General features: G+C 43.7%; 1 protein-coding gene across 1 annotated transcript in view; it reads left to right on the top strand.

The window, feature by feature from the left end:
- The window catches only part of Adgra3 (adhesion G protein-coupled receptor A3), a 99,046-nt gene that overhangs the window by 59,391 nt on the left and 12,812 nt on the right, over positions 1 to 26,843 (top strand). The window contains exons 9-14 of the mRNA NM_133911.1: positions 272 to 473; positions 1,236 to 1,391; positions 9,320 to 9,481; positions 11,929 to 12,132; positions 20,033 to 20,246; positions 20,455 to 20,663. Coding sequence (NP_598672.1) covers positions 272 to 473; positions 1,236 to 1,391; positions 9,320 to 9,481; positions 11,929 to 12,132; positions 20,033 to 20,246; positions 20,455 to 20,663 — 1,147 coding nt within the window. The remainder of the gene's footprint in view (positions 1 to 271; positions 474 to 1,235; positions 1,392 to 9,319; positions 9,482 to 11,928; positions 12,133 to 20,032; positions 20,247 to 20,454; positions 20,664 to 26,843) is intronic.

Raw genomic sequence — 26,843 nt, 5'->3', positions numbered from 1 at the left:
AGCTGCATTTAGATTTTAGACTCTTATTTTTGAAATATTATTGCATTATGCTATCAACATATTTTCAAGTAATAGACTGGATAAATGCATCCATATATCCATGGGAACTTTTTTTTTCCCTCAGGTTGTGTATGTGTGTGTGTGTGTGTGTGTGTGGTTTTTCTCTGTGATCACAGTCATGTCTCAATCCTTGCTTTTTTCTGTGCCATCCCCGACCTTGCTAGCATCTGACATTCTAGGTTTCCTGACTGTTTTGCTTCTCCCTGTTTAGATGGCCCAGGACACTGGCGGGCATCACAGCATATCTCCAGTGTACCCGGAACACCCACAGCAGTGGGATCTACCCTGGAAGCGCACAGGATGAAAGGAAGGCGTGGCGCCGATGCGACAGAGGTGGCTTTTGGGCAGATGATGATTATTCTAGGTGCCAGTATGCAAATGACGTCACTAGAGTCCTGTATATGTTTAATCAGGTAACTATAGGACATTCTGATTCACTTGAGTTATGCACGAAATGTAGTATTTTTAAATGCCAGATAAGGGTAAGTGTTGGATGAAAATTCCTTTATATCTTTGTGCTCTGGGAGGCCCTATCTTTTTCTGTTACTGCCTGACCAGCCAGAGTCCCAGACTTATCAGGGATTCCGACTGTGTATCTCCATAACCCCTTTATCAGAAGCGATCCCTGCGAATTCTCGGCTGACTCTCATTGTTGCTGCCTCCGTGAACCATTATTAACCTTTCCTCACTCGATGTGGGGTCTGTCTTAGGTGTTTTCTCTGTCCCTTGGTACCAGCTTAGCTTGTACACAGCAGTTGTTGCTGTCACAGTGTCAGTCAGTAAATTAACAAATGTGGCCATAGAGATGAGTACTTAGTAAGTGTGTGCGTCCTGCCTTTGGGCAGGCAGGGATGTCTCCACCGATCCCTGCCAGGGAACTGGGAACTGCTTTTCCGCAGCAACTGGGAGAGAAGTTTGTATAGAATTTGGTTAAGCAAAGAGTAGATAGAGCTGTGTGTTTTCCCATGTGTCTCCAATCATTCCTTTATTTCTTTCTCAGTTTAATTTATCCTCCCTTCCTCTAGTATATATATATATTTTGTCAAAGTCTAACTTTCTTGAATTTGAAAACCGATTTGATGAATACATTGGCTTTTAACGCCTCGGTAGATTTTGTAAGTCAATGTCAGCCTCAGTAGTCCTTTTGTGAAGCGCTTGTTTGCCTTTTTCTACAGATGCCCCTCAACCTTACAAATGCGGTCGCTACAGCTCGGCAGCTGCTGGCTTACACAGTGGAGGCCGCCAACTTCTCTGACAAAATGGACGTTATATTTGTGGCTGAAATGATAGAAAAGTTTGGAAGATTTACCAGAGAGGAAAAATCAAAAGAGGTAAGTTCCTAAATTCAGACTTGCAGTGTAAATGTCAGCCAATGGTGACCTCTAATGGGGTAGAGTGCTTATTTTTAAAGCTGGTTTATGTTTTCTGTATTTGAACTTCATACACTGTTTTGATTTCCACACTTACCTTTGAGAAGCTTATGCACCCATAGTGATGGGGCCCTGTGTATCTGGGAGATGGTAGTGAGCTGTTAGTTCCTGAAAACCGAGGAGCCCGGTATAGCAAAGGGAGATAGACGGAGAAAGCAGTCTCTGCCATCTTGTGTGTTAGCCAGCTGCTTCTTGTCATCTCTGGGAGTCTCACTGTCTACACAGCCTCGTGTCCCTCTCATTGTTTTGATCACCTGGACTGTGTTTTAAACCACCCTGTCACTTTCATTATAAACAGAAGTGAGCGTCTCCTGAGGAACTTCTGTATACATATAGGAGACGGCATTGTACCTATAGATGTACAATTTATATGTGTCTGATAAAGGAAGTCTTGAGTTTTGAGAAGGTATGTCCTTAAATAGGGGTGTTAAAACTATGATGTTTGTCAACATGGAGTTTTTTAGGGGGCAGTCAAACTCCCAGATTTCAGAGCAGCAAATAAAAGAAAAAATATTTAAGTTTTGAGGCAAAGGATATGTTTACTTCAGCTGTTGTTTTTGAGCTCTTTAGGAATGTTGTATATTGTTTCTCCTGTGATATAACCAGTTCGCTGAGACGGGTTTAAAGGCAGGTAGAAAGAACTTAGGCCGTCAGTGGCGAGAGAGGCCCATTGGTCCTGCAAACTTTATCTGCCTCAGTACAGGGGAACGCCAGGGCCAAGAAGTGGGAGTGGGTGGGTAGAGGAGTGGGGCGGGGAGGGTATGGGGGACTTTTGGGATAGCATTGGAAATGTAAATGAAGAAAATACCTAATTAAAAGAAACGCATGAGCTGAGCCTGTTAACAATGAAGTGGCATATCAACGTACCCAGTTAGGCTAGGTCTGAGCTGAATACAGAGCAGGGAGTCCTGACAAAGGATCCAGAAGTGTGTCCTGTAGTGTGCCATTTGCTTTCAGCTGTGTCCTATCTTTACAACAGCGAACTTACTCGATAAACCTCACAGATTCATTGCCAGTAGTGTTTTAGGTAAATAATATACCCTTTCTCTACCTCATTTAACCAAGGATTTGCTTTCCATCTTTACAATATTCTTATCTTGCATGTTGCTAGTGACTTGGTGACTGCAGCCCCACTGCAGTTGCTGTGTGCTTGATCGGGTGTAGTTAATGGAGGAGGGAAAATTTTATGTGTATAGAAATGGAACTTGGGTAATCGGCAACGTTGCTGGACATCGTGACTGTTTCAGTGCTGTGGTCTGAACTCACGGACCCTGGTTTTCACATAAACCATCCTATGCTCTGGGCAGCAGCCACTTCCCTGGGGAAGCTTTGTTAGCCCTGGGAGAAACTGTTTAGATTCGGCTGGTGCTGTTACCCTCCGTTGTTGCTGATAATCACGGGGTAGCTGCCCACATGATTGCTGTTGCTTTCTGAAAGTGGAGTGCTTCGAGTTAGCGGGATAATTACAGTGACATTTGGAATGTGAGCTCTGAAACATTATGATGTCTATCCCTCCTGTGCTGCAGTGGCTGGGAAGAACTGTTTTTCCGTTCTCCACTTAGAAAGAGCAATGCGGAGGCTGATGAGATGCTCAGCCGGTACAAGTGCTGGCAGTGCGAGCCCAGTTGATCACTCGGCCTCCATAAAGGGAGAGGAGAGAGAAACAACTCCTGGAAACTCTCCTGTGCCTGCACACACACACACACACACACACACACACACACACACACACACACACACACATTGACCCCTACTTACACATGGACAGTGCACACAAACGGCAATAGTAGTAAATACAGCTTTTTGTTTAAAATTAAAACAAAGGGGGACGAGCAGTGTGGCACTATGGGTTGAGTAACTGGTGCCTGGTGCTTGTGATGCCTTGCTTCCATGTCTCCTGTTGGGTTAGGACTTAATGGTTACCATGGGCTTTTTTCATCTCGAAAATTAGGATTGTATTGGCTCTGTTTAGCTTACAGAGTCTCTGTACACAAGGAAAAGAATTGAGGGGAAACAACGTTGCACAGTGGTTTCCAAACCTGGGTCTGGTTTTATGGGATTGTGAAACTTTTCTCATCTCAGAAGGTATTTATTTGTTGTACAGCATTGTGGGTCTGACCCATCGCCCTGTGCCTTTCTGATCTCTGTGCCAAGCTAAGAACTACTCAGGGCATCAGGTAGTTCTCTGAGCATTTGATTGGAGGTTATTTTTGTCACTTTCTGGTTAATACAGTAAAGTTTACAGTTTTCATCAAAAAGAAGTGATGTCAAGCTATCAAAAATCAAAGGAAAAATAGGCTTCATGACTGAATCCTGAAGGTATGCATGCATTCCCTGTGATTTGGTGACTGCCGTCCTGTGCAGTCCTTTGGGAACTGCAGGCTTAGCCTTTCACTGGTTATTAGGGTAATAAATAGAGATGGTGGGATTTAAGGACTGCATTTTAAGTTAATTACCACTGCATTAAATTATGCTAAGATACCCTGAGATGCATATACATAAGATATGATAGTAGTTAAATGAATTTCTCAAGTATGCTCAGCAAGGTCTTTGCCGTGGGCCTGGCCCATGCTTCAGTACATAGCTAACATATTTTGATGTGATTGCTCTTAAAACCATGGTTGATTTCTGTCAGTTTAAGGCAGGAGCATTGTGTCAGGATAGCTACTGAAAGGTATCACAGACCACCCTCACAGACCTAAAAGGTATATTTAGTGGCCATAAGAAGGCAGCCAGAGTTCTCTGGGAGTAAATGTGTCCTCTGTATCTACTAGAGGAGTTTTTCTTATGAAGCCAATACTTAATGCTGTCTGATGAGGATGGAGGAGGTTCACAAGGAGCAGGATAAGTTTTGCCTTAGAGTCCTTTGCTGAGCTCCGGTTGACTGTGTGAACAGACTCAGCACATGTTGATGCATTCTGTCTACACATCTGCATTTGTGTAGCCATTCCATTCTGATGCTTCTGGTTACCTTTATTTCTGCTATGTCCCAGCTCTTTTGCCTAACCAGACTTGCCAGACTTTGCTCATTAAGCTTTTTAAGACCCAGTGCTTGGTAGTGTGAGCTTCCTGGAGAAGTCACCTGCTGGGTTCTTAACACAGACAGCTCTCCTTGTCCCTGCCTGTGCTCCAGTCTGTTATCCTAGGAGGGTTCTAGCAATCTGCTGCAGCCCTTCTTCAGAGGAGGCTCTGAGACCTGCTACCGAGTTTTCATTTTTTTCATTATATTGTTCATTTGAATTTGTTCCCTTTGGGATTAGGCTCCTGTGAACATTTTATTGGAAAATTTCAGAAGTGTTGAGAATGTTATTGTTAACTCCTGTCTCGTCTTCTCACCTAACTGGGACAATTTTCAGCCATCAATCTTATTTATATAGCCTGTGCGTTTGGTTTTCTCTCCCACTTCTTCCCTCCCAGCCTCATCCCTCCCTCAGCGATAGAGTATTTAAGACCTGACTTTACTTGCTGGGTCTTTTACGTAAGTTTTCTACAACAAAAGGACCTTTAGGGGCTGGTTCAGTGGGTGACGGAGCCTGTTGCTAAGCCTGGAAACCTAAGTTGAATTCTGTACCCACATTACCTACAAGGAGATACAGAACCAACAAGACTGCCAGCTTTAGCTGAGAGTGAGCCATTTTCCTCAGTAGTCCATGCTGAATGGCTAAGAACGCAAGAAAAGAATTTGTCCCAGAGTATTCCCTATAGCAGCAGATAGTCACAGAATACCCCATGCTTCTGTGACTCAGTGATGGAGAGAGTTCAGAATCTGTCACAGTGGTGGGGAAAGCTCCAGTAGCTGAGAAAATGTTCCTGAAAGTGCACATAGTGGTGTAAGAAACAAAACCAGGACAGAACTACAGCCTGTGTCAAGCATGGGATTCTTCCTGGGTTCTTCCTTGTAGGCCACTTCAGTCAGGAAAGGGTCAGGAGAATCAGGGCCTGTGCCCGTGCCCGTGCCCGTGCCCGGTATGAAAGAGAATTTCTCGGAGCCACTTCTACTGTGTGGCTCATTCCTCCCCTCACAGTGATTAGCACAAGCTCCTTTCTGACCCTGGCATGACTGGAGGTTAAGAGTAACTGGTTCACATATTCATAGGGTTTCAGGAGGAGTGACAGTGACAAGTCTGTCAGGCTTCACGGTCAGATCCTCAGAAACTTCATGTGCTTATTTAATTCTATAAAAAATACAAAACACATTTCATTAAAATCATGCCATCCTATAGTAGCTCATATTTGTAGCTTTGCCTTAAGTGCAATCAGTGCTTTTGTGTATTTTATCTCCGAAGTTTTCATAACCAAAAGCATTTCAATTCTGATGGTCACTGAGCGTGTCTGAGGGCTTCATCACACTGCCTGTTATATTTTTGCATAAAATCCTGAAGTAATAGCAAGCCAGAGTAGTAGACAATAGAAAGCATTATTCCAGCCATTCTCAATTTTGCATTTAAGGATGGAGTTCACTAGTTCATTTGTGTCAATGTCTGATTGATCTGATTGGCTGGTGCAGAAAACAAGGTAGGAGTCAGCAGCCATCTTATATACTCAGAAATAGGGGTCCTCACCAGCACCGTACCTGTTGTTAGTAGGAAAGTGTAGGGTGTGGTGTTCCCGTGTTGCCTATGACATTAAATGAGTGAAGTTACAGATTGGTGGCTGCTGCTGCTCCATCTCCTGTCTCTCCCTACCTCTCCCCTTCTGTCCTTTGCCTCCCCCCCCCACCTCCTCTTTCCTCCTGGTTCCCTCCCTCTCCTTCTTTTTCTCCTGTTACTCATCTTCCTCTTGTTCTTATTCCTCTTCCTCTTGATCCTCTCCTCCCCTCTTCTTTTCCTCTTTCCTCCCCTTCTCCACTTTCTCTTCTTACTCTTCCTTTTCATTTTGACAGGAGGTCAAAGTTGACAAGTTGGTCTTCCCAACTCTTGGACGCAAAGAATCCTCCACTTTTGCCTTCCACGTGCTCGGCTTGTAACTACACCACCACATCTGCCCAGTTCCTCCTAACTCTTCTGTCAGTTGACCCTGGTACTGCTTCATGCTTGGGAGAAACATTCCTGGAGAATGTGGGCGTCAGTTGAAATGGAATGTTTTGATTATATTTGATCATTCTCTGTCACGTTTTTACCCTGATAAGTCTGTCATGACAGTGATCTCAGTGGGACTCACATTTTCAAATGAGAACCCCATGCCTGTTTTCTCTCTGTGCTATAAGCTAGGAAGTGGAGCACTCCTGCAGTGCTCCGTTCTCACTGCTCCGGATAGGGAGTGACAGTCGCTCAGTGTTTACTCAGTGACAATGTAAGTGAGCACCACTAATGGACATTTAACCGTGAATGAAGTGACCATTGATAGCTATTGGCAGTTCGAATGAGTCTTGCTCAGATACTAAGGTATATGTGGAAATAACACATTTTAGTCCCCTGACTGCAAGGACTACAGCTGGAATGAAGCCTTAATGTTCTATGGCACATGCAGTACAAAGTTAGGAACTTTTTAGCAGTTAGAGCAAGGTTTGTCATTGAGGCATTAAGCCTTGATATCTGAAAACGGATATACAAAGTGCCCCCGTCTTTTTTGCCAGCTGAAGAAAGTCTTTTATTATGGTTGAGGAACCACATGTGCAACAGGCACACAGAGAAAGAGCTAGGGGACCCAGAAGCTGGAAAATACAGTCTTATATGGAGGGCTGGGGGCTTTATAGCCTCTGAAGAGGTTTTCTTTTCCCTAACTTAGGATGTAAAGAAAGTTAAGCCCAATTAGCCCAGAACTACGTTATGACACACCCTTGAGCTTACTGAGCCAGGCCTTCAGCAGGGAGCATGCTGGTGGGACACAGAGGCACACAAGAAGTTTGTTTTAAGCTGCCAGGCTTTTGTCTCCAGTCAGGAGGTTGAGGAAGAAGCTAGCCATCTTGGAAATTCACCCCCTTTATTATCCCTCTTTATGACCCCTCTTCCTATCAGTCTGCCTAACAGGGAGTCTCTCTGACTCCTAGTGTCTCAATCCCCATCTCAGATCACCCTAGCTGCTGCTCAGACATTTGAGGGTGAAAGCAGCTCTTAACTGCTTCGAGCTGGCAAAGGGGCAACGGTCGAGGGGCAGTAGTCAAGTGCCTCCGAGGAACAAAACTTTACCAATGTGGATATTGGTGATGCAGACCGTCAGACAGCCATTTGCTGATGGTGTATATTCCCTCAAACATGGTGTATACATGTGTATATTCCTCAAACATGTATGTGAAGTATCATCTTTTAGAGTCGGTGGTCCCCAAAAGAAATCCAAGTTGAGCCTCCAAAATGATGCTGTCTAGGGGTCCTCGTCAGGTTCGTTTACTCTGCCAGTTAAATGTGCAGAGAAGATCTGAAGAACGAGGTGCCCTCTATGGCTCGCTCTACTGCACAGATGTCTGGTTTAGAAAGCAGGCCTGTTTGGGGGCTTAAATGGTTCTTTATCTTCCCCCCCCTCAAAGGACCAGTAAAACAAGGGAAGAAGCCAACATCGTTTGTGCACTTGCTCTGTGTGAGGCTTAGTTTCAGGAGCCTGATACCTGTTGCTGGCACTTAAATGTGCTCCATCATTTAGAAGGCACTGGACTGTAGTTCCCTCTTTTCTGGGTCGAAGAGGTGCCAGTCTGGCCAGGCATGTGGCTGTTATTCACCCCTGCACTGAGATTGTTCTGCCTGTGGTCATAGAGTAAGGATCTGGTGGGTTTTCTAAGTGGACCATGTTAGGGTGGGCTGGACTTCTTCCTAAACCTCCTCAGCCATCTTATTCATACTTCTTATGCAGAGTATTGGATGCGGAGCAAGGTTGAGGGCCTTAGCTGGGATCTTCTGGGATAATCAAAAGCCATTTGCTAAAGCAGTCCTGGCTTTCTGGCTTGGCATTGCAGCTTAACGCCTTTGATGCTTGCTTTGTGGTAAGAGGACCAGCCGGCTTGCAAAGCTCTGCTCCAGCCTCTGGAATGTTTTTTTTTTTCCCCTTTTCTTTCCATATCCCTTGCCAAGATCTCCCTTCATGTGTGATGCTGTTCAGAACTCCCTTGACTTGGGTGGGTCTCCTTAGCAAACAGGCTGCCCAGTGCATTTTCCTGTGGTAGCTTAACTGCAGTAACCAGGAAGCAAAGTGACCTGTTCCTGCTATTGCCTTATGTTGATATCTGTAAAGTGCAATTGAGCAAATAAGAGCAGAGTAGGTGCGGTGTGTGGGAGGAGCCGCAGAGAGGGAGCGCCTCCTAGGCTCAGTCCTTACAGGGCTCTGGGCTCTCAGGTGTTCTTTGACTTGAGGTGAATGAAGGGAGGTTATTCACAGCGGAGGAAATCACACTGCACAAGTTGGGTGCTCGGGGTGCTGAAGGTGATTGGTGATTGGTCTTGTGACTATGCCGGGAGATAGAAGAGGAAGTGTAGGTGCTGTGTATAATGGATAGGAGTTTAAGCTGATATTCACCAAGTGTTCACAGTGGTTTTCTAGACGATGAGCTGAAGCCTGTCTGTGACAGTGCGTCACATTCTCCTCCTTAATTAATCTAATTGCCTTTCTTTTCCTCTGAGATGATGCACAGCAGTCTTGTCACTAGTGATGTAGTGGCTACTTAAGTACTGTTTGGAGCTAAATATTACCAAATGGCCATAATTGAGTGTGCTGTTCTATCTGAGGGCTTTCATGAGAAGCAAATACAGTTCTCTTACATCAGATTTATACAGAAGCCAGTCTCATCCTTTAAAACAAATTTGTTTTGTTTTGTTTTTTAATTTTACGTTTTCATTTTGAGTCTGTTTAGCGGCTCACCCTGGCTTTTAACATCATTCTCTTCTCTCTGGCCTGCTCCACAGCTTGGTGATGTAATGGTCGATGTGGCAAGCAACATCATGTTGGCTGATGAGCGGGTCCTGTGGCTGGCACAGAGGGAAGCAAAGGCCTGCAGTCGGATTGTCCAGTGCCTGCAGCGCATTGCCACACATCGCCTGGCCAGTGGGGCCCACGTGTACTCCACGGTAAGTACATCATTGTCATAGGCCCTCAGGAGGATTTGAGTATGGCTACTCCGACCTAGAAGGGCCTCGTCTCCACCCTATCATGGTGTCGCTGTCTCCTGCTGTAGCACAGAATGTCTTGCTCTGAAATCATTTGAAAAGTTAATTTTGCTTCTGAGTAATCTGTTTTCTCAGAAAATGGAAAATACTTTTGTATTATGTATTTGAATGGCTGTCAGTGTCTAATCCACTGAAATGAATTCTATAACAACAATAAGAAATACTTGTATGGCTCTACTTGCGTGCCACCCACTGTCCGTCTAAGGTAATTCTCGGTTCTGAGCCATGAAGGATGTTTCAGAATGTCTGATAACTGCCTCGGGTTCGATCTTAAAGGACTGGGCTGCCCTCCAACATTTGGAAAGCAGCTAGTACAATATAATAATCTCTCAGTTAAACAGTATTAAATTATGTTCATGCTAAGTTGAACTTGTAAATTTCTTTGTGTATTGCTTACTTGTGTTCTAAAAATGCGATAAATAAATGTCTTACTCCCTTAGCTATCATACTCTGATCTGATTAATGGTTTTCAGCTCCTGACTATTAAAGGGAAGTTGAGTGTTCTATACTTCCTGAGGCCGTTTTGATCATCCTGTGCGTTATTTCCCGTTAGCTCAATTAAGATTGGAATTCTGTGCCCAAATAATTATGTAATTAGAGGGATAATGTAGCTGTTGTCTCACCGCTAAGTTCACGGCGGTTTCACTCTTAGAGGCATGGCCTGACTTGAGACCCACCTGTCTTTCAATACCCTCCCCAACTGTTTACACATGCTCCCCTCTCACAGCCTCCTGGATTACTTAGCTGCACCTCACAGGTCCTTCTGCCATAGAAGGGCATAATAAAAGTGATGGCACAGGAGTGAAGGCCATTTCGGCATGCAAAACAGGCTCCAAGAGTCACACATCTGCTTACACAGCTGCCTTCCTTAATCCTGGGAAAGTATTCTAGGACCCCAGTGCATGCCTGAAGCCATGGGTAGTCAGGAGCTCTGCATCTGCCATTTTATCCTCTATGTTCATAGCTGCCATGCTCAGCTTATAAATCAGGCACAATAAGAGATTGATAACACCTAATGGTAACATAGAAAGATTATAACAGAGAAAAAAGTTATTTATGAGTATTATAACTGGAAATTTCCATTTAGTGCTTTCAGATGATGGTTGACCACAGATATCTGAGCCTAGAGGAAGTAAACCAGGAAAGGGGTAGGGGTTGGTATAATAAGTCAAGAAGGTGTATGAAGAAAGATATGAAGACAGGGCTTCCCCAGGGAAGTTTCAGGCATCAATTGTGTTGATGTGATGTTTCAGAAACTACAGGAGTTTTGTGGATTGTTATCCAGCAATTATATGGAGTATACCTTATTAGTCTATGTGTGTAATGAATGCTGATTTCACAGGGTTAGTGTGTGAATGCATGCATAATAGACGCTAATGCATACATAATCATCCTCAGAGCAAGGCAGTCACCACGGTTTCTTTACATGAACAGTCAATCCTGCCACCTCGGCAGATTGGAAAGTGAAACTGTCACCTTTTCTCTTCCTGTGCCTCCGCTGGCATGGGTGGTGGAGTGGGAGAGATGCTGGGGTCCTCCAGAGTACAGGCATAGTGGTTTGTGGATTGGCAGCTTGCACATCTTAGTGATTCCCTAAGTTCAGATCACCTTTGAATTCCTTCAAAGTTAGAGGGTCGGCAGGTGCCATCTGTTTTAGGCAATTATCCTGACCTAATTTACTACTTAACTCAGTTTATTTTCTGCCGTTTGGATCAGCATCTGCCTTTTTTAGGGGGAAAAAAACCAGCTTTAGGATGAGTCTGCAGCTTTTTGTTTCTTTCTATGAATTCAGTGCAGACAGCCTGCTTGTTCTCCGTGTGAAGCAGCAGCGTGGGCAGTCGGAGGGAGCATCATCAGGACTCCCTCCTTTTCTTATCAGCCATTCTGTGCACATGGGGGGGGGGTTGCTACAGGTTTTTCTCATAGCTCATCCTGTGAACAAAATCTTCACATTTTTAGCTTATTAGCTGGAAGGTATTTTTCGAATTATTTTTATTATTTCTTTTTATCTGTAATGCTGAGGCTCAAGCCTAGGGCCTGCTGTGTGCTAAGCAAATGCTCTGTTCTGAGCTACAGTGCCTGCCCTCAGGTTACTATTACTTTTAATTTCTATATATAATTAAATATCTCTTCATTCCTCCCCTTGCCCACCTGCCCCTTGCATGCCAGCCTCCTCAGGTCTTCCCTCTTCACAGCCTTCCTCACTTCTTTAAGGTGTGTGTGTGTGTGTGTGTGTGTGTGTGTGTGTGTGTGTGTGTGTGTGTGTGTGTGTGTCTGTGAAGTCCTGGAACACCCCCTTACCTTGCATTCTGCATCTTCCATAACTCCTGTTTGGTTGATTTTTGCAGTACTCGCCCAACATTGCTCTGGAGGCTTACGTCATCAAGGCTGCTGGCTTCACAGGAATGACCTGCTCCGTGTTCCAGAAGGTGGCTGCCTCCGACCGTGCAGGTCTTTCTGACTATGGGCGAAGGGACCCGGATGGAAACCTGGATAAGCAGCTGAGCTTCAAATGCAATGTCTCCAGCACCTTCTCAAGCCTGGCCCTGAAGGTGTGCTATCCTCTCTGGCCATTTAAAGTTATCTTTGCTTAAATTTGAATACTCAGTCTAGCTTTACCCAGAAATCTTGCTAAAGTATGTATGTTTTAAATGTTTTATCGGTTCCATGTGAATGTCATTTCGTGCACCCCAGTCCGACTTCTCTTCCCTCCCCTTGTCCTCACCCTCCTTTCTCATAGCCTGTAACCTCCCCCTTGCAGAGGAAAAAAAAAATCGCATTGTGGAAGCTGTAGTGTGTCACAGTGTGTCCCACCGTACACCCTTTTGTCCACACTTCCTTTGCTTACAAATGTTCATAGCAATGATTGGTTGGTGTGGTTCAAGGCCTCTGGCTTCTGCCACTCTGTCAATGCTGGGTCCTCCCTGGGACTCCTCTCAGACATCCTGTTGCTGCCCTGTGCCATGAAGATCCTGTAGTTTTTCATGTGTAGGATAGGCTCCTTCATGCAGTCCAGCAGTTTATGCATGGGGTAGATGTTGGGGAGGGCCAGTTCAAAGCCCTGGATCTGGGCCTGAGAGGTACTGAACCTGCTCGCCTGCTCACCTGCTCTCCTGACCTCATCAGGGCCAGCTTCCCAACTGCAGCTGGCACAAGGGAGGGGAGGGGATCTCTTCCTGACACTGCTACCAAACACTGGGGCTTTGGTTTTGCTGTTTTTTGGTTTTTTTTCATGTATGTCTTTTTAAAGAGTTTGGTGGGAGGCTGTGGAGTATTGTGCTGCTGTTTTAAAGGAGACTCAGACAGAGGTAGAGCATGCAGACGTCACAGGCCGCACAAGTTTTGCCTTCATATTGCCTTTCTCCACTTGGAAATACCAAAACCTGCTGTTTTTCTGATTGCTGTGGTATAAAGGCAGATGTATTAATATTATTTATCAAAATATTTTCTTCCATATAAAAGTTTTCTTCTTTTGGTTTTAAGATATTAAAGCATTTTCTTGAGCCATAGAATTATTGTGGGTTCTTGGCAGTATGCCTACAGTGTCTACAGAAATGAGTCTTGGCATATGTCAAATTTTGGAAAAGAAATGTCAATATGTGACATGTATTTTTTAAAAATTCAAAATTTGCAGTGTATGTTTTTAAAAATATCATTTTTATTATTGTCTTTTGAGCAGTTTAAAAAAAAACTTATTTTCACATTTCAGAGTTTGCCTCAGCCACATTGAAGGAAAGCACTGGAAACAGAATGGCAGCCCCTTGATGGACCTCTGTGTCTGCATTTCACTTAGCTCTGTCTTGGTCTCTGTGGCTTTTAGCTATAAGGAGCCTGTCAAATAATGATCACAGAGGTGCTCTGATATGATGAAGATACTTGATATGTGTCCACTCAGAGGATGGATAACTCATGTATTTCCTCATGGTTCACCCTGATGCCCTTCATAAGGAGAGTTAAGTGTGCTGAGTATAGAAATCCTGTAGCCACTAAGACAGTCTGAAGTGGATCTGATGATGCGGCGCCGTACTCAGTACTCTGTGCTCAGAGGCAAATTGGCCAATTGGATCTGCTATTCTCGACCTGGTGAGAGTACATGATACCACAGGCACCACCTGTAGTCCAGCTCAGCTTACCTTCCTGCACCTTTCTTGGTAAAAAATACTCCGTAAAGAGAAGCTGAGATAGCAGCATATGGAGTGCATTGGAGATAGGCGTCTGTTTCTGAGGAGGACTTGAGATTGATGGCTTATGGTTGGTAGAAAGGGGCAGAAGTGATGCCACCCTGTACTTCATGGGTTTCACAGCCTGCCCCTGTCTCAGGAGAACACCCCCAGCTAACTGTGAGTGTATCACGTGGCCACTCAGGGATGTGCACCTTATAGTCTATTCTCCATTTAAGATCATCCTGTGGCTAGAGAACAAGGCACTCTGTGCCCTTATTCCTGTTCCATGGATGGTTCTGGTGAGACAGGGTAGGGAGGAGCGTGTCCGTCACAATGGATGCAGAATTAATTAGATGGTTGGATGTCAGTCGTAGAAAATGCACTTCAGCTTTCTCTATCAGGGGACTTTCCTCACCCCTAAAAATTGAAGCTGGGCAATTCTTCATTCTTTAAAAATTGCTTCAAAAATATGCTAACTAGATTACTTGAAGTAATGCATCCAATCATTCACTGCATCTCCCTTCAGTGTGGACTCACATTAGCACTGAGTTGAACCCGTATAAGATACCTTTACGCTTGCTGACAGGAACCTGGTGTGGCTATTTCCTGAGAGGTTCTGCTAGCACCTGAGCAATGCAGATGCCCATGCTTGCAGCCAACCACCAGACTGAGCTCTGGGACCCTGATGGGGGAGCTGGGGGAAGGACTGGAGGAGTGGGGGAGGATTGCAACCCCATAGGAAGAGCAGTGTCAGCTGGCCAGACCACCCAGTGCTCCCAGGGACTAGACCACCAACCGAGGAGTGTGAATGGAGGGACCTATAGCTCCAGATACATATGTAGCAGAGGATGGCCTTGTCTGACATCAATGGGAGGGGAGACTCTTGGTCCTATGGAGGTTTGATGCCCCAGCATTGGGGGATACTGGAGCGGTGGGACAGGAGTGGGCAGGTGGGTGAAGGAGCACCCTCATATAGAGGCAAAGGGGAGGGGGTAGAGGGCAGATGAGATATGGGAGTGTGGAGGGGTAACCAGGAAGTGGGATATCATTTGAGATGTAAACAAATGAAATGATTAAAAAAATTTTTTTTTGAAAGATGCCTTTACATAGCAGAAGGTATCTGGCTTGTTTGCTTCTTGCATATTTTGGCTTGTTTTTGTGCATCCCTGCATGCACCCTAGCTAGATTCATACTTTCCCATGCAGACTTTCCTGGCTTGTAGTATAAACTCACCTTTATTAAACTATTTTTGGTTGAAAATAATGCTGCTGAGAATACAGGGACTATACATGAGATCGTGTATTTTCTAGCTGAACAGCACATGATGCTGTGGAGTCTTGACATCCACTCTGCGGCCTCATGGCCAGTTGAGGACCTGCGCTTGCTGCTGCTGCCCAGTATTACAAGAGAGGATGACACTACCAGTTATTAGCGTAGGGAAGACCAAAGGTCAAAGGACGTTTTCTGCTGAGTATGTCTCACTGTCAGAATTCATAAATGAAGAAGTCATGCGGTGTTTTAGGAGCAGGTTGCATTTGCCAAGGCATTGCACATTCCTGTTCAACCTCTGTGTCTTGACGCCATTCCTTAAAATTCTTTCTTTACCTGGGCTAAGGACTGCTGGACGAGTGTACCATCATTAACCTCCTAGTGAGCACGCCATTGAATTCCCTTCCTGTCATGTAGCTGCTTGAGTGCCAACTGGCCCTGTGGGGTTTCTGTTGGGAGCACCGTGAAGATCTTTCCATAGCGAGTGGTTCCTGTGATATCCCAGCGATCCCTTTGGCTGTTGAAACCACAATCTAGGCACGTTCATGTGATGCAGCAGAGTCCATTGCCAGAGAACTACAAGGGATGTGAGAAGTCAGCTAGTGTTCTAAGGAACTAAGAGACAACCATTTATAACTGACTAGATACCAGTTATCCTTGAACATCCCACACGTCTCTCATCCCAGACACCTGGGGCTTTATCCCAGCTGAAGCTCTCACCATTTCCCAGGCCAGTCATTAAGTGCCTTCACTCTTCCTGCCTTGATTCCTACCCTTTCTCAAGTGCGCAGCTCTTCCCAGCCTGGAAGACACTCTGATGCTCTCTCCCTCTGGGGCTCTGTGCAGACTGCTGCTTCTTTTCCTTCTTCGCAGAATTAGTCTCTGTTAATCCCAAGGTGCTTTGTTCATTTGCTGGAATAGTTGCAAGTCTACTGATGGTGCCTTGGTTCCCCAAGGTCATGTGATATGACTGACTGTGACCTCTGCAGCTATGTAGCCTGCATTCCATGCGTTCTCTTTCCATATTACAGCTGTGTAGACAGAGACCAGGGACCAGGGTCTCTGCTTCTCAGACTCTCTGTGCCATGCTATTGGCAGAGGCTCATGAAATGGCACCAAACTTAAACAGTTTTGAAAAGATGAAAGGAGTTGTCTATGTTGACATTTACAACAACGCTTTCTCAGGGTTAGTTGTATTCTTAGTACATTGTGGCAGTGGGCCTCACCTCTCTCTCTTATCTAAATTATGAATATTTGATAGCAGGGACCTGATCATGTCTTTGGGGACCACACAGGGCCAAACACAAAATAACCTAATCTCTAAAAACTGTCAAATAAAATTAACAGTTAAATGTTCTTCACAAGGACAATCAGTTGAAAATGAATCCTGAAAGCACCCCACCCTCGTTATCTACAGCAGGAAAGAAGCACAAGGTAGTTAAATGTCTAGTTACAGACAAGAAGGTGCCTTAGAACATGGCATGTTTTTACAATTGCAGGAGTAAATCAATTGGTATTTTGTTGTTTAAAATTCAGTGGTTTTTAATTCATCCTGACTTTACTGTTAGAATTTTATAAAAGTTAAAAAATATTGTTTAAAATTTGAATATTACTAATGGAGGAAGGCCATCTCATTTCATAAGATGCTAACATCTATCTAAATTGCTTTCAGGTTTGAGTTAACCTATATCCTGCTTCTTTTTAGTAATTTGCCATGGATGGTACTGAAAGGCTCATGATAACACGCCTTTCATATGTGTGTTCATGCTTTACCTATTGGCATAGTGAAACAAAACTGCAGATGTTAGAACATGCGGTTCTAGCTTATTGTTAAGTCAGCACTGTGTTCTTCCTGGTCCCCAACCATGGTCCTCCCACACCATGGTCCTCCCACCCCAGAGCCATAGTAATCGTCGCACCCGCAGCCCTGCGGTTTCTGTGCCCTCCTGGCCACATTTCCCTCCATCCTGTGATACAGAGGTCATTGGAACTGTTCTGAGGCTGAAACACAAATTGAAGGAAATTGAGCAGTGTTACCCTGTCCCCTAATCAGGAGGGAGCCACTCCAAACATGTTTGCCTGCTGTCTGCAGCAAGGCCCGCCATCTTCCAACAGTGATTACTAGAAGCCACAGTCCTGCGCTTCTCACAGCTCCTTAAGAGACGTTTCCCATTTATTAGCTGTGATTTCTATGTGTACATATCTTGCTCATTGCTATAATCCACACAGTCTTAAAAACCACATGTGATGAATTGAAATTATAAACTGTTTCTGCCTTCAGGCCAGCAGACAAAGGTATAGTCATGAGGAATGTGACATATTACGTGTTCTTCAGTGATTTCTAAAATTAGATTTACCGCCTTCCCATCGATGGTGAGCACGCTTCTCTTACAGGAAGGAAACATACATTTTGCGTTCTTACTACGAGTTGTGGACCTGATTGATGCAGCTGCAGTTCACCTCCTCAGCACCCTGGGCTGCTCCTCTTGTCTCATGGAACCTGTAGTTATGATTTGGTAATTTTCTCTATTGGGCTCTGAAGGAAGTTTAAAAGCCCTGACTATGTAAAGGCTGTGGGTGTGTAGCTCTTGCTATGAGCTTTTTCTTTATTGTTTTTGATTAGTTTTACAAGCTTAAGATTAAATTTTTTTTTAAATTTCAAACTTTTACATCTCCTTTTTTCAACACGTTGGATGTTAGTTCTGAAATGTAATAATCAGTTCGGTGTCTAAGCCCGAGTTAGGATGGCTGAGGCTCTCTTGTCCTCGTTCAGTGCTTCTTTTTTTCTTACTTCCAGTATGCCCCCAAAGTCCAGGCCTACATCAGGCTGCCATGTGTTCTTCAACCCCAAAGATCAATTTCCTTATCACTACTGACACTCTCCTGGAGAACTCTGTTTACTTTCTAATAATTTTGAGTTCTTCAGTAAGACTACTTTATGAATTTTGTAATTCTTAAGCTTGAGAAGGTATCATTTTTGTGAAGGGTTATGAACTATTAATTGAATGATGGCTTGATCTTTTTTATCTTTAGGTAACTTCTTATACATTTAAAACAAATGTATATATTTTCATAGCACAGAAAAGAGCCCTAAAATCAGGCAGAGACAAGAGAGAGCCACTTGTCCTCATACCCGGGAGTCCATAAAAACACTAAACTGAGAGCTTTGGCAAATACTCAGAAGAGCTGCTGCAGTCCGGTGCAGGCCCCGTGCTTGCTGCTTCCATCTCTAAGTTCATCTGTGCTTTGTTTCCTTGCTTTAGAGGCCTTGGTCTCCCAGTGTCCTCCATCCCCCCTGGCTCTCATCCTTTCTACCTCCTCTCCATGCCTCATATTTGTAAGAATAATGGGAGCCTTTGCATGCTTTTCCTTAGACAGTAATTCTGACACATATTTTCATGACGTCTTTAATGTAAAAGTAATATGTAAATATCTCAAATAACACTAGCAGATTACAGCCAGGGATCTGCTGTGCCGGCATTGTAAGCAGAGCACTTAAATAATTACACAGTCAATCATTTGCTTCAGTACAACCTTTTAATTCTTTTTTTTTTTCAGCAAGCATGCCATGTTGACTTGGTTAAATTTATTAACAGTGAGCTATTTTCAGTAAATGTAAATGACAGGAAGTAGTACACAGGAGATAAAAAAATGAATAATGTTATCTGCAGCCCAAATTCCTTCCTGTCTAGTTAATAAGCCGAGAGAGGCATGTGTTGGAGCTGTAGAACTTGACTGTGTAACACAGGTGTGCATACTCTTTATCGTCCAGAAGAGGGGACAGCCACCTAGGAAGCCACTGGAATGACTCTTCCACCAAAGAGCATGTGTAAAGTCTTTCTCTTGGCTGCCGGCCGGCCATGCCTTCTGATCTGTCTTTTCTGTTGTAAACAGAATTACCTTGTTAAAAAGCAAGTCCACTAGATAGATTCAGGAGTTTGTCAGACAGCAGAATAGTAGGGCATTGATGTCAGGGCCCGGTCGGCCCAGCACACTAGGCCCATGCAGAGCAGAGGCTCCTGCTGTGGCACTCTTGTCTCCACCTCTGAGCTAGGACATAGATGTAAGCAGGAGTCTCTAGTCAAATTATATGGTGCCTTAGCATGTGGGGCAGTATTCTAAAAGTCTCACAAGCAAAGTATTATTAAAGTACAATAATAATCACCTTTGTCTTTCAAGAAAAAATTCTTTTGGTTCCCTGTAGATTGCTTTGGAGGGAGAAAGGGGTTGGTGGCTAAGAAAATGACTTTGTCATAAATTCTTCCTTTAGTGAATATTTTCAGGTAGGTTAAAATCTATGAGCATACAGATTTTTTTTCCTGTTAAAGTTGAATGCTTATCTTTGTTAAAGTTAACGTGTTTTATTAAGGTTGAATTGTAACTTAAAATCCGCAGTAGACACAGACAATACTGCTGCTGGACCTTCCGGCTGTGCTCAGCTGTGAAGAAGTGAGGGCACCCTGGCTGTCAAGCACTTTCCCTTCCGTTTGTTGTGGTTCCCAAGCACTGTTTCTTAGTCGCAGGGACACACATGCTGAAGTAGCGGGGTGTTGAGTTTAAACTTCGGTTTTCTCGTTAAAATCTTGGTCTTTTATTGTGTGAACCTGACTCTGTTCGCCCCTCCTGCTTATTCTTGGTAACTGTAAAACTGATGACTGGAGCTCTCCATCTCCTTAATGCTGCCTGCCGTAGCTGCGTATGTTGTCATGGGGGAAATGAACAGTTCTCTTATTTTTAAACTCTTGGAACAAGAACTTGGATTTCTCTCTCTTTTATACTTTTGACCTATGCTGCTCTGGACTGCTCAGACTTTTTTTTTTTTCTGGACTTGTTAGTTGTTTTAAATATTCATTTTTGTATACACTTTTTGAAGACATGTTTAGCATATAATTTGAACATTTTCTTGACTACCTGACATTGTTCAAGTTTTTTCACACTAGTATGGTGAATTTTATAATATATATATATATATCATATATATATTATATATTATTTATAATATATATCCATCTTTTTTCAGAACACCATCATGGAGGCCTCCATTCAGCTTCCTTCCTCCCTTTTGTCACCAAAACACAAGCGAGAAGCCCGAGCGGCGGATGACGCCCTCTATAAGCTCCAGCTCATTGCCTTCCGCAACGGAAAGCTTTTTCCAGCCACAGGAAATTCAACAAAGTTGGCAGACGATGGCAAGCGGCGGACAGTAGTGACCCCTGTGATCCTCACGAAAATAGGTTTGTGTGGCAGATGTTACCCGACAGTCGCTCGGCACTGTGGCTTTATTGGTTGCTCTTCCTAAAAATATGCTTATTTTTGTTCTCTGTTGATTTAATGAGTCACTAGTGAAAAAGGATCTTGCAGAGTGCCCATCAGTGTATAAGTTGGCATTTAATTGTTTATGAAGTTTGTTTGAGAAATACCGTTCTTTCCCATTTTCTCCAGATGGTGCAACCGTAGATACCCACCACATCCCTGTTAATGTGACGCTGCGCCGAATTGCCCACGGAGCAGATGCGGTTGCAGCGCAGTGGGACTTTGATTTGCTGAACGGACAAGGAGGCTGGAAGTCAGATGGGTGCTGTATACTCTACTCGGATGAGAACATCACCACCATTCAGTGCGGCTCCCTGGGCAACTATGCTGTGCTAATGGTGTGGCCGTTGTTAACTTGGTCTATAAATACTATATATTGTAATGGTTCTCTATGCATAATTAAGCCCAAACGAAGAATTTACTTTTTAACTTAACATAACTGGCTCCATTTAATTATGTAAGAGGTGATTCTGGATTTCAAGGGAAATTGAGTTACTACCAAGTGAAATGAATGTGCTTGCACTTTGTAGCGGCTTCTCAGTGAACTATAAGGGAGTCAGATCAGCTAGGCGCTGACCTCCTTAAAACATGAAGAGATGGCTTGGGTTTCTGCAGTCTGACTCCTTCAGGGTGGGGCGATTTCTTTGCTGAAGGATTCACAGCAATTCACAAAAGGTTTCTGACCACATACCCACACTGTTAGCCTTTTGAGTGGACAATGGCCGTGGGAATTGATGGCAGTGACTTTAATAAATTTTGTGGCTGCAGAACAGCACTGAAGGCTGTCGGTTTGATTGTCACTTGTTTGTCAGTCAGTTCCACTGCCCACTCTGGTTCACCGCTGCTGTTGACCATTAGCCATTCTTAAAGGAACTTCTGTTAATACGTGCAGTCAGGTCTCCTAAAATACTTGGCCTGAATCTTGAGACCCTGGAGACCCTTGCTTCAGTCTTCTCTGTCCTGAGCACATGAGGATGAAATGGCCCACTTTAGTTACTGTTGTAGCTACTTCGCTGTTATTTTGCAGTTGTTACATGGTGCCACTGTCTTGGTTGTGTGTGCAGAGCACAGAGAGGTCACTACAGGTATGGAGACATTGCTCATAAACAGCCAAGTCTCCCCTGTTTAATTTCAGTTGTGAATCTGGTATCTAGACAGTATTACTTATATGTATTACATATAGTTTATAAGTGTACTTATACTTGTATAGATAATCTTGAAACAGAGTTTGTTATATACTTGGTGATTTTTCTTTTTAAGATGTGATAGCATTTGCCAATAGAAATGATCTTGAGGCAAGTCCGGATTATAATCATTTTCCCCAGTGTTTGTTCCTTCACTTTCCTTGCTTCTGTTTTTTTAATGCTTTTCCTGGTTCCTTGGCAGATGAGGCTTGAAAATGGATATTTTGTAGGTGATAGGACTGTGGTGACAGTGACACCATGAATCTTTGCACACAGCTGTAAGCAGTGCACTTGAACCGTATCCAACATACCTATACTTCCGCCTGCACAGTTTTGGGATCTTTGAAGGGTGGAGGACTACATACCAGTAGAACCAACTTTTATTATTATTATTATTATTATTATTATTATTATTATTTGTGTTTACCTTTTGTTCTTTAAGCCAGTGTTCATAGCTAATGAGGTGTCTGGATTCTGGAAATTCACATTTCACTGTTCGGCAAGGGTCTTTGAATTAAAGCACTGCTGGGCTTGTGAGCTGGCTGTGTAGGCGACGTGCTCTTCTCCAAGCCTGAAGCTCGGAGTTCCATCCCTAGGTCCCACATTGGTGGGGGAAGAGAATCGATTCTTCTTTCTGGTTTTTCGACACAGGGTTTCTCTGTGTAGCCCTGGCTGTCCTGGAACTCACTTTGTAGACCAGGCTGGCCTGAAACTCAGAAATCTGCCAGCCTCTGCCTCCCGAGTGCTGGGATTAAAGGCGTGCGCCACCATGCCCAGTGAGAATTGATTTTTCAAGTTATCCACTGACTTACCTCCAGGTGGCATGCCATTCACCCTAGACACACACACACACACGATACATAAATAAAATGTGACATTAATTAAAGTTTGAGACAATTTCTCTTTAGGACCTCCCCCTTTTTTTGAAATTTTAATACAGTTGCATTATCCTTCATTATCCTTCTCCCCCCTCCCCCCCCCAGCTCTCTTTTAAATTCATGACTTCCTTTTCCTTAATTATTTTTGGTGGTGATGATGATGATGGTGGTGGTGTGTGTGCTTCTAACTACATAGATACAACCTGCTCAGTCTATCATGTTACTGTGTGTTTTCAGGGCTGACCATTGGGTATTGGTGTGAGAAGACTGATTCTCCAGCTCTCAGCTTTCCTTAGTTGCCTGCAGGTTTCATGTGTAAGGTTGAGGCTTTGTGAGTTCAGCCTTCCACATTAGTGTATCCATTGGTGTCCTTGTTCCACTCATGTTTGGGCAGTCATGTTGGTGAGACTTCATGGATGTAGCTTCTGACATCCCTGCTCCTCTGGCCGTTTAAGACCTTCCCATCTCCTCTTCCTCAGTGATCACGAACCTCTAGTAGCAGGAGTTAAGTGGTAAATGAGACCAGCGGAGGGAGACTTGCTTCCACAATTCTGCATTTTGATTGGTTTTGTCTTTAGAATGTTTCTCATTCACATTTGAGAATAAAATATTTGGAAACCATGTAGCATTTGAAGGAGAAACAATAGGAAATATAAGATTATCTGAAATGTATGAAATACTGATCAGAAGTTGAGCAAAATAACGGAAACACAGAAATACTGCATTTTAAGCTTCGCTGTGATACCGCACCATGTGAAACTTTTGTTTTTGTTTAATCTAATACTAGTTGAAAGCTTCTATTTTTGAATTTCCTAACTGTCTTCTAAACTATTTAAATTAGTATAATCCTTTTCTAGAAGGAATAAGCTCTTCTTTTATCTTTCAGATTTTTAATCTTCTAAAAAATGTGAAACACAGTGTTTTAAAGCTAGAAGCCTGCTGGGATCTTGCTCCCTATTTTCAGAGACTCTTGTTTTCTGAGCTGTAACTGCCACCTAGAGGCAGAAGCTGGAAACACATCTGGGATAGTTGACCAAGTTATAAAGTTACCATAGAGTGTGTGGAAAATTTAGAGCTGCTTCTTCGTCTGACAGACTTAGTTTGTGGGCATATCTCTGAGGGCTTATGTGGCAGGCATGAAGCCTTGGGGCTGTCCTCAGGACGGCAAGAGAAGATTACACCTGTCCTACACTACTTCACCAAGTTAAGACAGATGCAATGCCTTTTTTAAACTGTAAACAGTTGCTTTGTTTCTTCTATCCTCTTATTGACTCATAAATGTAATCCTGCTTTTCTTGAGTGCTGTCTTCCTAGGTCTTTATGGAAAGTCTAAATGCCCAGGTCGCTAGGAAGATCAGCCATGTGCTTTAAAGAACGATATATAACTGCTGTTTTTGCTGCTATGTCTACAATAGATGATATCCTGGTTGGTTCTGCTAATCCCTACAGTCAGTTACAGAGAAGCTGCCCAGTCCCTGCGGGGGGAAAATATCAGCAGAAGTTGGAATTGCTGCATTGATATCAGAAGTACCCAGTGGGGGGTCAGAAGAATCAAAGGAACTCTGGGCAATAGAGGCAAATAGGAGCAGACACGATGTAGGATCTTAATACCTCGCTCATCAGTAAGGTCAAAGTGCTCACAGTCTGCTTTGCCTTTGTTTCTCGGATTGTCTAGATGTAAAGACCAGTGGCTACTTTCTTACTCCTCTAATAGTGCTAACTGAGCATGCTGAGTAAGAGCAAGCCAGCTCTAGTTAGTACATAGCTGACCGGAATACCTGAACAACTTAAACAGCATACCCATCTCCATCAGATGGTTTAATTACGTCTGTATGTGAAGATACTGTGGGAACCCCTAAGCTATCGGTTTTGCATAACTACAGCTAATAGCTCCTTGCATATTGAAGAGGATTCATGTAGCCCTTTTTTCACCTCTTTTTCCACATGCTTGCTTGCTGTATGCGTCCTCCTAAACCCTGCTTCCAGGAAGGAGAGAAGGCTTAGTAGGTAAAGTGCTTGCTGAGAAAGATTGAGGACCTGGAGTTAAAAAGCCAGATGTCACTGGAGATATCATTAAGGAGGAGTACCACTGTGGACATAGAGCCAGGAGGATCCATAGTGCTCTGGCCAGCTGGTCTATTCAAATTGGTAAACTCTTTCAGTGAGAGTACCCATCTCAAAATATAAGATGGCTCTCTATGAGTTCAATAGCATCCTGGTCTACAGAGTGAGTTTTGGGACAGATAAGGAATATAGAGAAACAACAACAACAAAAACCCAAAAGCAAAATGTAAGATAGAAAGTGATTTAAGAAGACATCTGTTACCTACCACTGGACACACTGTGGGACTGCTGATGCTCAGGCACTGGAGATACTGTGGTGGTAGCTGATCTGCAGTAGGCACTCGTGTGTCAGGCACTCTCTGAGATTTTTATGGTATAGGCAGTTGTCATAGTCTTTTGTCTATAGGTCTGGAACTGAAGTAGGTTAGCTTTGGAACAATAACTAGAATCCAAGCAGTTGATCCAGAGTTGTTCTAACCATACTGCAGTACCTGATCTCTTGAATCTCGCATCTCACATGTCACAGGGAGAAAGCATACTGTCTGTCTGTCTGTCTGTCTGTCTCCTCTGTAGTCTCTGAGGAGTGTCTTCTAGCCCTGCCTTAATGGCCTTAGAATTTCTCTGTTGAGTCTGATTCCAGCAGTTTGCTTGTACATGCCACTTTAACATTCCATGAGGTCTGTGCAGCGTGAATTTCTGCAAGCTGAAACTAAGGATGAGAGGGATGAGGCCTTCAGTTTTCCATTAACTTTCAATACTGGGCAAGGTACATAAACCCTGGAGTTTGGATAAATGCTGTCTCCATGTCCTGCCCACCACTACTCGTCATGGTTGCTACTCCAGCACTTAGAAGTTCCATGCGTTTCTTCCCCTTTTCTAACACTGAGTGCCATACGTAAGTTGTAATTGTGCTCACACTCCACACACTGGGCCCATGGTATTGCTTTGTGTGTCCGTCCATCTCCCCCATCTCCCCATTACATTGGGGGGATTTCTTTTTGTGTGAAGCAGTAGCTTGTATTTTTTAGTACATGCACATTAGTTCCATCCTCGCATTGAAAATACTGAAAACTGTCCCTTATATTGATAATGCACATCAGGTGAGTGAGTGGAACTTGACCTTGATGAGTCACGTGTGTGCTTTTGTTTTGGTTTTGTTTTTTTTCGAGACAGGGTTTCTCTGTGTAGCCTTGGCTATCCTGGAACTCACTCTGTAGACCAGGCTGGCCTCGAACTCAGAAATCCACCTGCCTCTGCCTCCCAAGTGCTGGGACTAAAGGCATGCGCCAGCACTGCCAGGCTGTATGTGTGTGCTTTTGATTGACTGTACATTCCTATGAGTGGAGGCCAAGACTGTGAACCATTCCCATGCTCAGCTTCAACATTAATGCCCCACAGCTTACCGAATCATCGGCATCAGCTTAGTCCTGGTTGTTAGGACATTTCTTAGTTCCTTGTCGTTCTCGCTGATCCTTAGAATCTTCACTTTGATGAGAGTGATTTCACTCCGTCTCTTGTGTTCCGAGAGTGTGGTTCTTATTCCTACAGCGGTGACTGGGAGGTTGAGCCTGCATGTGGATACTTAGAGAGTTGGCTGAGGGCAAAGGCCAGCCCCAGTGTGCCTGGCTTGTTTTCTGGGTTCCTGATGGGCTATGAATGCACACGCTCTCTGTGCATGTAGGTTTTGCAGAGCCCTTTTCAGACTCTCCTTTTCTGCTCCTGCTCCTGGTGTGAACAGGATTCCTTAAAGGTTTTGTGCCTGACTTCTTAGGATTTTTTTTATATCAGTGATCTTTACATCCTGTTTATGAAATCCCAGCCTATCCCAAGTTCAAGAGGGTCTTTTTACTTGCCTTTTTCTCCTTTTAAATTTTCCCTTTTTTATATGAAATTGTCTCTTTGTTTTCTTCAAGACATCCCAGTATGGTTTTCCTAACATACTTAGTTTCACTGTTCAACCAACACTAATTTTGAGTGTTGTGTAAAGTACAGTACTGTAGTTTTTTAGGTGATCTCTTGTTCATTGTTGATGATGTATGGAGGATATGGAATCTTTAGGAAGTAGAGGATGGGCATCGCTGGGGTAGGCATTAAGCATTTATAGCCTCACCTCTCTTCCTACTGTCTGTCTTTGTTTCCTGTGTGTGGAGGGAATGAGATAAGATTCTTACTGCAGCCACTGCACGCTGTGATGGACTCTTCTTTCTCTGAAACTGTGAGCCAAAATAAACTCCTCCTTTCTTAAAAAAATAATCAAATAAAAGTACAATAATTGATACAACATAAGGTGGGAAGACATTAGTCCAAATACAACACAGAGATGTGAGTCAGGGCCAGAGTTTTTGGTCAACAGCATGTCAGGCATTCAAAGAATACCCAGTAGCTAAATGTC

The sequence above is a fragment of the Mus musculus genome, chromosome 5, assembly GCF_000001635.26.
Source record: "Mus musculus strain C57BL/6J chromosome 5, GRCm38.p6 C57BL/6J".
In the NCBI taxonomy this organism is placed as follows: Eukaryota; Metazoa; Chordata; class Mammalia; order Rodentia; family Muridae; genus Mus; species Mus musculus.
This window is presented reverse-complemented; position numbering and strand designations above follow the sequence as displayed.